We start from the raw sequence: 12,086 nt of genomic DNA, 5'->3' as shown, positions 1-12,086 counted from the left end.
GGTGTGCTCTTTAAAAGTGTAGAGTATTAAACAAATAGAATTTTTATTTTTGGTAAATAACACGTTTCACATTAAACTTTAACATCTTTTTCATGTTTTATCATGAATGAGCGTAGATCTAGTAAAAGTGTAGTTTGAGCTTCAGACTTTTTCTTATTGGCAGTTTTCGATAAGTCTATACTTCTTTTCCAGAATAGGGTGCCCTGTGACAGCTACTCTGAGAGAATTTATTAAGGGTTATCCGTCAATGCTATACCTTTCATACTTACATTCTGACTCTAAGGGATGCTTTCTTGAACATTCGTTTAACTGGAATTAATACTGGGTAGTTTTCCCTTGCTTGATATGATTCAGTTGTGTAAAGAAAATGTTAACAGAAAAAAATTTTTCACATTTAGATGGTTTAAATTATTCTTAAACGTATATATTATAAATGAGTAGTATTATATTGGAAATACACATACAAGTTTTAATTATTTTATATGAACAGTATATTTGATTAGCTAACAGGTGCCTTCACATTGTAGGCCACAATAAATACTTTAGAAATTTTAAATGAATCTTTTTGGAAGTGAAGTAAAAAACAGCACCCACGTCCTTTCCCTGAATTCTCTTTCAGACTAATTTTTATTGAGGCCCAAACAAATTGTAATAAAATACCCCATCCTCTAACATACTTCTCAAATTGCGTGGTATGAAAAGTGATGATGTGCTAGGCACACAAGTAGAGAACAGTGAAGTTCTGTAAAATCTATTTTCAACTGGTCTCAAGGCATTGTTTTACAGTTCTTAAACTAATTTTTGGAAATTTTTATGCCAATAATGGCCAAAATAGGAAAATAATAATAGCAATAATAAATTATTTATTGAGCACCTTTTGTATGCCAGGTAGTGTGTTATATATATTATCTAATCCTTACAATAACCTCAAAGGTAGGTATTATTTTCCTTATGTTGTAGCCGAGACCACTGAAATCATAGGTTGTACTGCTGGAAATGGTAAACTAGGTAAGAATCTAGATCTGACTTTCTACTCATTTTGCTGAGAGCATACTTCATTGGAAAGTTGCTGTCTCTCCTTTCATCTGTCACATTTATCTTTTTGAATCCGTTTAATCTGAGGATCTTTGGAATGGTAACGTTACTACTACAAACATTATGTAGTACTATGTGCCAGGTAGTACTGTCCATATGTCCTCAAAAGTATGTGGGCTAGCTACTATTTTTCTTTGTTTTACAGATGAGGAAACTGAGGCATAGAGATACGTAATCAGAACCAGATAATACCTTAAGTGGTAGAACCAGGACAAAAATTTGGGTAGTCTGGCTCCAGGGTCCATACCCAACACGATTCTGGCCCATCAACAAGGTACCTCTCTGGTTGCTAGGAAGCTGTGATTTTTAGAGTGCTTAGTGTTTTTCTTTGTTTCTTTTTAATGTTCATGCAGAAACATGTAGGATAACTTTATGATGTCTACCACCTGATGTCCTACATCAGTATTTTATGTAAAAAATTACATAGTACTAATCATAGTTAACACTTAACTGAGAGCTTCTGCATTCCAACATTTAAACATCTCCCATAATCCTTAGCAGGATCCTAGAAGGTAGATACTGTTATTTTATGTTGCATCACATTTGTGAGGTGCTTTTATTGTCTTCAAAGTGCCTTCACAAAAATAATCCCTTTGATTATTTGTATGATGTCAAGTAGAGGTATTACCAGCACTTAATTTTTATTGCAGAATTTCAAATGACTTGCCTTGACTAACTTGTGTGGAGTTAAAACTCAAACCAGAGCTTCAGACTCCTATGTGCATTGCTTCTTCCACTACACTGGTCTCTCAGTGGATCTTTGCTTTATAGTTCTTGTCCTAAAATAGATAATATTTTTCCATAGGAACAGCTTATATTTGGAGATTATATTCCCAACCCAGATTCAACATCAATTAAGTCATAGATATGACTAGCTGTAAATCTTTGTCATTATTTTCATCTGTAAATTTATGTTCTGACTTCATATATAATGCCTGGCACATGGTGAGGCCTCAGTAAATGTTAAATTTCTTTTTTTTTTTAAATTTCAGCTTTATTGAGATATAATCAACATAAATTCTCAAAATTTTCTAAATTTGAAGGGAGTAGCTTCTTTTTCTCTTCGATACCACAGCCTTCTCCCTCCCTTGCCTCACAAACAGCTTTCAAAATTGTTTCATTGAATCGTAACTAACTTCAAAATATTTAGACTCTCTCTCTACCCTAAGCCATCATTCCCAACTGCTGTGTCCCCTATACTCTCCTTCTAGAATATAATGGAAAGAGCATGGATTTGAGAGTCAGTTTTACCTGGATTTGAGTCTTTGATCTGCCTCTTGTTAGTTCTGTGGCCTTGTACGGATTATTTAACTTTTCTGAATGTGTTTCTTGGTCTTGTAAAATTGGGGAAAGCATCAATCTTATAGGGTTGTGGTGAGAATTGAAATAACTTATATAGAAGGCTTAGCCCAGCTCCAGGCTCCTAGTAAATACTCAGTAAATAAGCTCTTAAAATTCTCTAAGGTTGAAGGAGGTAGCTTCTTTTTGATACCTCGGTCTTACCCTCCTCCACAATACCAACAGCTATTATGTGTCCCTCCTCTGCCCCTTGATGGCTCCCCTCTGCTTTGGCTGTCAACAAATGATATTAAGATGATGTTTGTCTGTTTGTATCCTTAACTCTCTACTAGTAAACTCCTTGAGGACAGGAACCATGCCATATTTATCATGGTATCCCCAATGCTTGGCTTATAGTTGGGACTCACTAAATGTTTATTGAGCTACATCCATTAGGAAAGCCTTCTAGAGACTTTTTTCTTGGTCATCCTGTTGCCTGATGATTTTGGACACACCCTTAGTCACTTGATTCAAGGTCTCCTGGATTAAACCAGAGGACATGTGATGGTAGGAGAGAGGGTGGGGAGCCAGATGAAGAAGCAGGCGAAGCCTCCACTCTGCAAGTGTGAGTGCATGTGTGTATGTGTGTGGAGGTGCCTTGGCTTTTTATATATGAGAGTCAGGGTGTGTGTTTGGGTGTGTGTAAGGGTTAAACCTTATCAGGCCAGTTGTCACATTGCTTCTGAAGATAAGGAATAAGAGGACTTTCCAAAAAATGTTTCAAACATATAAAAACAATGCTAATTACATTTGTTGATGTACTCCCCACCATATGTAATTCATAATCACATGCACAGTAACAATGATTATGCTTATCCTAAAATGTCAGATTAACTTAGTTCTAAGTTTCATTTGATTACATCAGTCAAAATTAAGTATACTCAGCCTCGATTGTTTATAGCATGGACATTCACTCACAGAGAAATAAAGGAAATATGGCTTAGGACTGCAATGAAATTATCATTCTTTTTAACTAGCTTTTTTTTTTTTCAGTTTAGTTTAGTTTAGTTTAGTTCTACCATCCATGAACTGCTAATCAAAATAACAGATCAGGCATACATAAGGATTTTTTTTTAAAGAAGATATATTGTGTTCAACTTTTTCTCTCAACATATTACTATGAAAAATTTTAAACATACGGCAAAATCAAAAGAATTTTATAGTGAACACTTGTATACCCGTCACTTATATTCTACCCTTAACATTTTATCATACTTTTTAATCACATATTTACCCATCTGTCCATCCTTCTATCTATCTATCTACCCACCAATCCATAATATTCAAATACTGTTATATTTGAAGAGATTTGAGCTATATATTCTGTTTTGATTTTAGGTCAGTTTTATCTTTCCTTTATGTAGTAGTAGATAATTCTTAGGAATGAATTATAACTGATTTATAATGTTCTGAAAATATTTGGATTTCAGATGCAAATAAATCTATTTGTCTTCTCTGTCTCTAGTTCCCAAAGATGAGTCGTGGATATTCAGAAAACAACAATTTCCTAAACAATAACAACCAAATGGTGTTGGACATGATCCTTTACCCATTAATTGGAATCCACCAGACCATCAACTGGGAATCAGTGGCAAGGCTTGTGCCTGGATTAACACCTAAAGAGGTAAATAACAGTCTTTCAGATATCTACTGAAAAGAAATCAGAAAAAGTGATCAATTTAAAGGAATAGCTGTTATACTAAGAAGAAATATTTGAGTTTTACATATTCATATGCACATATAAATACTGAATATGCGTACATATGATGCAATTTGGCTAAATATAATCTATGTAAATTATATATTAACCCACCTGGTATGTTTAAATTCAAACTTATCTTACATGTTTACAACTGAATGGGTAGATAACATTTTTGTAAATCCAGTTTTATTAAATTGCTAACGCTATGCTTCTCAAAACTTGAGTAATGTACAGACCTTTTTAAAGGAAAAAAAACTTGAAAACTCCCAATGATGACTTAAATTATTATTATAGTGGAAATTAAATGTGCACTAACAATACTGGGTATAAACACACCTATATGATCATAAACCAAATTTACATTTTATAGACACAAGTGAAAACTCAAACCAACACAATTCAAACTAATAAGCTTAATGTGATAAGTAATAGTATTTTGCTGAAATTAAATTGCTGATTATAATGCAAATATTTATGTAGCCTCTTGTGGCACAAAATTTTTTTGCGTTTAGCCTGTGCTGCCATGTGCCCTTCAAAGCCTTTACTCTTTCTCCACTTTTCTCTCTTTAACCCTCTACCGTGAAGCCGTGTGTTGTGCCAGGACATTACTTGCCTTCCCTTGGCACTAACACATCTCTTCTCTACACCAGGTTTCTTCTCCACATTGCCCTTTATTAAAATTAGCCGTGGGGGCTTCCCTGGTGGCGCAGTGGTTGAGAATCTGCCTGCCGATGCAGGGGACACGGGTTCGAGCCCTGGTCTGGGAAGATCCCATATGCTGCGGAGCAACTAAGCCCGTGCGCCACAGCTACTGAACCCGCGCGCCTAGAGCCCGTTCTCCGCAACAAGAGAAGCCACCGCAGTGAGAAGCCCGCACACCGCAACGAAGAGCAGCCCCCGCTCACTGTAACTAGAGAAAGCCCGCACGCAGCAATGAAGACCCAAAAGCAGCCAAAAATAAATAAATAAATAAATAAAATAAAAATTTTTTAAAATAAAAAATAAAAAAATAAAATTAGCCACGGACAATTAAAATATTTCTTGGTACCAACTTAATTTACAATTAATTTACAACAGAAAAGCAAATAGGCATGGAAATATTCTGTCATCCTGATGACCTGGATGATTTTATTAAGGTTATCCTCAGAATCAAAACTCACAATCTAAAAACTCTTCTAGGGAACTCTTAGGTTTCTGGTAATTCATCTGTGAACCCTGGTTGGAGAAACACTGACATCAGAATTTTTTGCTGTTAAAAGGAACCCTAAAGTGGATGAATCATCTCAGATTTCTAGAAGTAGAAAGGACATTAGTGGTTTTACCCAGTAGGTTTGAAGCATATGCACCACTACCTGGCCCATAATATACAGTCAATAAATACCTATAGGATCAGTGAATGAACCAAATTCTACCCTCTGCTTTTACAGCTGAGAAAACCAGTACCCACAGGGATTACTTGCCCTCGGTTATGTTATAGGTCTTTGTGAAATGATGAGGGAATTTATTATTAAGTGTATATTATCATTCCATAATCTATACTTTTTCATCTTTTGGATTTTTACATGTTAGGTTTTAAAACAAGGCAAACCTGTGAATTTGACTGTTTTTCCAACTTTTTATTGTGAATATTTTCAAACATACAGAAAAGTTAAAAGAGTAGTATAGCATCCCTATATCCTTTATTTGGAGTCAGCAATTCTAGGTGTTTGCTTGATCTCTTTATGTAACTTTTTTTTTTTTTTGACATTTAGAAGTAAGTTTCAGACATCACGATACTTCATAGACTGTAGCATACATCTTAAAATAAGGATATTATTACATAACTACAGTACCATGATCAAAGCTAAGAAAATTAACAATAACTCCATCTTATCATCTAATATCCACTGCATATTCAAATTCACTCAGTTGAGAACTTTTTTTTTGGCCGCACTGTGCGGCTTGCAGGATCTTAGTTCCCTGACCAGGGATTGAACCCGTGTCCCCTGTAGTGGAAGCACGGAGCCCTAACCACTGGACCACCAGGGAATTCCCAAGAAATTATTTTTTTAACTAAAATGCAACTGAATGTGAATCAGACTATTTTTAAGTAATGTGAATTTTTAATTCATTTCTTATTACTAGACAAGACATATCCTCAAAGAATACAAACACACACATAACACACACACACACAAGGAAACAAGTGAAAAATCAGAATTATAAATCTGACCCTACCTAAAGTAAGCTGTTGAAACCTTGTATATATCCTTCCAGATTCTTTTCTATTCATATATGAATTCTTAAAGACATGTAACAAATGTACTACTTTGCTGCTTTGTTTTTCACGTAGCATATTGTGAACATCTTTATGTGTCAGTTGCTAGAGTTCTACATTTGATGACAGTATACTGTCATTCTTTTATTTGAGCTAAATCATAATTTATTGAACCTTTTATTGGATATTTAAGCTATTGTTTCCAACTTTTGACTACTGCAAATACCACTGTAACAAATATCTTATTCTTTTCTTAGGGGATAATCTCAGAAGCAGAATTGCTTCATTAGAGGGCATGTGCATTTTTAAGGCTTTTGTTACATACTGTCCACTGGAAGGGTCATCCATGTTGTACTCCAGTCAAAATAGCTGAGTGCCTGATCCTTGCACTTTATATATTAAATATTATTTCTCTGTGTGTCTTTTCAAAATTCTTATTTATATGTAAATAAATATATATTTGATTTTAATAAATGTTACCACAGTTTTCATTTCTTTCTTTAAATCCTAAAGGATGAATGTTTTATATTTTATTGTTCCATATCCTTTTTCTGTTTGTAAATTTTTTGTTTGTTACTAGTTTAATAACAGTTTTCTATGTATTGAATATATTAACCCTTAATCTAGCTTATTTTTCTCAGTTTTTTTTCAGCTATAAGTTATTAATGATAGTCTCTTATATACAAATGTTTAAAAGTTTATGTTAAAAATCTGTGAATCTTTTACTTTGATGTTCTTCTTTTTTGTCATGTTTAGAAACCTTCTCAACCTGAAGACTGTGTATAATATAAAGTCACCTACATTTTGCGGACTACTTTTTATTTTACATTTAAATCTTGACTCCACTTGGGATTTTTTTTTTTTTAGTTATTTTTTGGCTGCATTGGGTCTTCATTGCTGCGCACCGGCTTTCTCTAGTTGTGGCTAACGGATGCTACTCTTCGTTGCGGTGCGCGGGCTTCTCATTGCGGTGGCTTCTCCTGTTGCAGAGCACAGGCTCTAGGCATGCGGGCCTCAGTAGTTGTGGCACACGGTCTCTAGAGTGCAGGCTCAGTAGTTGTGGCGCACAGGCTCTAGAGTGCAGGCTCAGTAGTTGTGGCACACGGACTTAGTTGCTCTGCGACATGTGGGATCTTCCCAGGCCAGGACTCGAACCCCTGTCCCCTGCATTTGGCAGGCAGATTCTTAACCACTGTGCAACCAGGGAAGTCCCTGGAATTTTTTTAGTTTTAACTTTTTTCCTAATTACTAGTTAGTTGCCTCAACATTTATTGAATAGTCCATTCTTTATTACTGGTTTGAAATTTTACCTTCAGATCTATTTCTCGACTTAACCATTCTAATCCATTGATCTATCTAATCCTATTGACCGTTCGTACTGACTTATTTTCAATATTGTTATACTATCTGGTGGACAAAAAAAACTGTATATATATATATTTTTTAAGGTTTATTTATTATTTTTTTATTTAATTTATTTTTGGCTGTGTCCGGTCTTAGTTGCGGCACGCGGGATCTTTGTTGAGGCATATGGGATCTTTCATTGTGGCGTGTGGGTTTTCTCTTCTCTAGTTGTGACGCACAGACTCCAGGGTGCGTGAGCTCTGTGGTTGTGGTGCGCCGGTTCCAGAGTGCGTGGGCTCTGTGGTTTGTGGCATGCAGGCTCTCTAGTTGAGGTGCGCGAGCTCAGTAGTTGTGACATGCAAGCTTAGTTGCCCCGTAGCATGTGAGATCTTAGTTCCCTGACCAGGGATCAAACCCGCGTCCCCTGCATTGGAAGGCAGATTCTTTACCATTGGACCACCAGGGAAGTCCCAAAAATTATATATTTTTTAAGTTTCTTGAATGTTCTCTTAATCTCCCGGATTTTTTTTTTTTCATTTTGAAGTTGACCTGTTGGTATTTTGAAAGTGGAGAAAGGATGAATTAAAATTTTCTAGATAAGCATTTACCTTAGCTGAAATAATGTATCTAATTTTTCCAAAGTGACTATACCATTTTACATTTTCACCAGCGATGTATGAGGGTTCCAATTTCTCCACATCCTTGCCAACACTTTTATTATGTCTTTTTTATTATGGCCATCCTAGTGTGTGTGAAGTGTTAACTCATTATGATTTTGATTTGCATTTTCCTAATGGCTAATGATGTTGACCATCTTTCAATGTGCTTATAGGCCATTTATAGAGCTTCTTTGGAGAAATATCTATTCATATCCTTTGCCCATTTTTCAATTGCGTTATTTGTCTTTTTATCATTGAGTGGTAAGAGTTCTTTATGTATTCTAGATACAAGTCCCTTGTCAAACATGTGATTTGCAAATATTTTCTCCTATTTTGTGGACTGTCTTTTCATTTCCCTGATGGTGTCCTTTGAAGTACAAAGTTTTAAATTTTAATGAAGACTAGTATATCTAATTTTTCTTTGTTGCTTGTGTTTTTAGTGTTATATCTAAGAAACTATCACCTAACCAAGGTCATGAAGACTTTTACCTATATTGCCTTCTAATAATTTTATAGTTTTAGCTCTTATACTTAGTCTTTGATCTCTTTTGAGCTAATTTTCTTATATGGTGTGAGGTAGGGGGTCCAACCTTTCTTTTGCATATAGATATGTAATTTTTGCTTAAACACAAAAGAAGATTTAACAATGTACTTTAAATTATTCACAGTTCACTTGCTTTTTGTTTAAGCAATCATGTGTTCATTTCAAATATTCAGGTTTCATAATTTTCATATTTCATAAGTATTAGAAATTGTTGTAAGCTTTGTTAAATAAGATAAATCTACGTTCAATTTCCAATATAGCTATAAGCGTTACCTAAAAGATATCAGAAGAATCTACAGTTTAAAAGCCTACCTAGGGCTTCCCTGGTGGCACAGTGGTTAAGAATCCGCCTGTCAATGCAAGGGACATGGGTTCAAGCCCTGGTCTGGGAAGACCCCACATGCCGCGGAGCAACTAAGCCCGTGCGCCACAACTTCTGAGCCTGCGCACCTAGAGCCTGCGCTCCGCAACGAGAGAAGCCACCGCAATGAGAAGCCTGCGCACTGCAATGAAGAGTAGCCCCTGCTCGCTGCAACTAGAGAAAAGCCCGCTAGCAGCAACAAAGACCCAACGCAGCCAAAAATAAAAAATAAATAAAATAAATTTATATTTTAAAAAAAGCCTACCTAACCACTTTCTCTGTTACAGAAAATAAACTCATTTTGTATGAAAAATGGATTCAATTAAATCACTTATATTCTTTATCCTATAGATGTACCTGTGAACCTGTACATTCTTCTAATCATTACAGCATTTTTTTTCTTTGCCAGGTCTTCATCACTGCTTTTTTCAGTCCTCATACAAAAATATTTTGTTCTCATTTATCATATTAATTATTTTTATTTAATTTTAAGACTTTGCTTAAAGAGGTAGGCATACATACTGAGTATAATATTTTAGTCTAAACTTATGTATCATTTTGTTTTGTTTTTGTTTTTGTTTATTTTTTTGGCTGTGCCATGGGGCATGTGGGATCTTAGTTCCCTGACCAGGGATCGAACCCATGCCCCCTGCAGTGGAAGCATGGAGTCTTCACCACTGGACCACCAGGGAAGTCCTACACTTACGTGTCTTTTAAATGCATTTTCAAAGGACTAAGCCTTGAATAGGGATTTCTTTGTAGTAATAGTACTATAGTACTATTAGTAAACAATCTTTTCTGAAAATGGTGCTTAATATCTAGTGGGTACTTGATAAATTTTTGTGTAATAAATGAATGATGCCATACCCAATGCATTATTCACTTAACATATACGTGTATACATGATATATATTTTTCTCCTTTTGCACCTCCCAGATTACTTGGTCTGCTATGCAATTTGCCACCCATGTTGCTACTGATGGATATTTAAACATTAATGCTATGGAAGTGTTGTTTGACCAAGACCCGCATTTTATGTTGTGACGTAGTACACACTTAGAAATGACATTTTCATGAAGGACTACTTAGCCTTATTATACTTAATGCACTCTTGGTATTTTCTAATCTATTGTATTTTATTTCTTTTTTTTTAGTTGCTAATCTGGACTTTTCTAAATTGATTCCGTGACTAACAATGGGTTAAGGGAAAACACTGTTCTAGAACAAACTGCCCAAATATGTGTCTGTGAAGTGTTACTACAGTATTTTGTGCATGGTGAACCTCACTGTTAGTAAGAACAAAGACTCATTATTTTAATAAAGAAAATCTAGTGTCACAAATAAGATACTTTTTGTTTTTTTTTTTCTTTGAAGGTTAGAATTTGGTCTTGTTCCTGGTGGAAACTCAGTGTGAAAATAAAAGCCAAGTTTTTAACTAAATTATTAAAATTATCAACTGATGATAGACGTAGACCATGGGGAAATATGGTTGATAAAGGCATTCTTCATTTTTCTACAAGAGCATAAATACATTATGCCTTTGAGTTAAAGCATATTTTTTTAAAAACTACCCTGAATTTTAAAAAAGAAAAAAGTAAGTCAGAGGCTTTCATATATTGAAATGTGCACTAATTTTCTAGATGTTACCCAAGAGATTCACTTATAAAAAATGATTTAAGGGCTTCCCTGGTGGCGCAGTGGTTGAGAATCTGCCTGCCAATGCAGGGGACACGGGTTCGAGCCCTGGTCTGGGAAGATCCCACATGCCACGGAGCAACTGGGCCCGTGAGCCACAATTACTGAGCCTGCGCGTCTGGAGCCTGTGCTCCGCAACAAGAGAGGCCGCGATGGTGAGAGGCCCGCGCACCGCGATGAAGAGTGGCCCCCACTTGCCGCAACTAGAGAAAGCCCTCGCACAGAAACGAAGACTCAACACAGTCATAAATAAATAAATAAATAAAAGAACGTGAATTTCTAAAAAAAAAAAATGATTTAAAACCCCCCAGACATACATTTCCTTCCTTTATGTCATTACAGTGTGCAAAGAGATTTGATGAACTGAAGAACAGTGGAAGCTCACCTGTGGACAACCACTATAGTCCCCTCATGGCTGCTGGAGAGAGTCCTGTTGAAACTTTAGCCACGTATATCAAATCCTCGCTTCTTGGCACACAAAGAGAATTTCAGGAGACTCCAGTTGGTCAGGATGCAGTTTCTAAAACAGGTAAGGGTTTAAAAACAAAATGCAGTGCTTGTCCTTATGACAGTTCTACAAAATACTATGTATTCCCATCAACTTTTCTTTATGTAAAGGCTAATAGAAACATTAATAGAAAAATCTATTAGTATTTGTATTTTCCTGAGCTTTAGAAATTTGTCTTGCTGTATTTAAAAAAAAAGTATAGATGTTAACATACAGGTCAAACACTATTACCCAAAAGAGCTTTTTACTGTATCAAAATTTACTACTCCAGTCCATCAGCCTATTTATGTTATGTTGTAAATTTTAAAGGGATTTGACCTGTACCTTTTACTTAATTTTTTTTTTTTACTGGGAGAATCTTGCTTGCCTCTCATGTTGTCTTTTCTACAGCTCCCCTCTATTGGAGTCAGCAGTAGCTTCAGATGACATAGCAGCGGTGTAGAAGTGATGTTTTCCACAACTTCATTGGAAATAATAACTGGTTTTAGAAATCTTCAGTGTAGTGAATTATTTTAATTTCAACAGCAGCAGAGTATTGATATAAAAATTTGCTTCAGGAAGAGAAAACTATATGTAGGCTTTT

General features: G+C 35.4%; 1 protein-coding gene across 3 annotated transcripts in view; it reads left to right on the top strand.

The window, feature by feature from the left end:
• Positions 1-12,086, top strand: part of KIAA1841 (KIAA1841 ortholog) — a 68,549-nt gene that overhangs the window by 939 nt on the left and 55,524 nt on the right. For all 3 annotated transcript variants that reach the window (XM_036874043.1, XM_036874042.1, XM_036874041.1), the window contains exons 2-3: positions 3,899-4,057; positions 11,338-11,524. In XM_036874043.1, the coding sequence (XP_036729938.1) occupies positions 3,908-4,057; positions 11,338-11,524 (337 nt within the window). In that variant the 5' untranslated portion in view covers positions 3,899-3,907. The remainder of the gene's footprint in view (positions 1-3,898; positions 4,058-11,337; positions 11,525-12,086) is intronic.

Source organism: Balaenoptera musculus, chromosome 13 (assembly GCF_009873245.2).
Source record: "Balaenoptera musculus isolate JJ_BM4_2016_0621 chromosome 13, mBalMus1.pri.v3, whole genome shotgun sequence".
Classification (NCBI taxonomy): Eukaryota; Metazoa; Chordata; class Mammalia; order Artiodactyla; family Balaenopteridae; genus Balaenoptera; species Balaenoptera musculus.
This window is presented reverse-complemented; position numbering and strand designations above follow the sequence as displayed.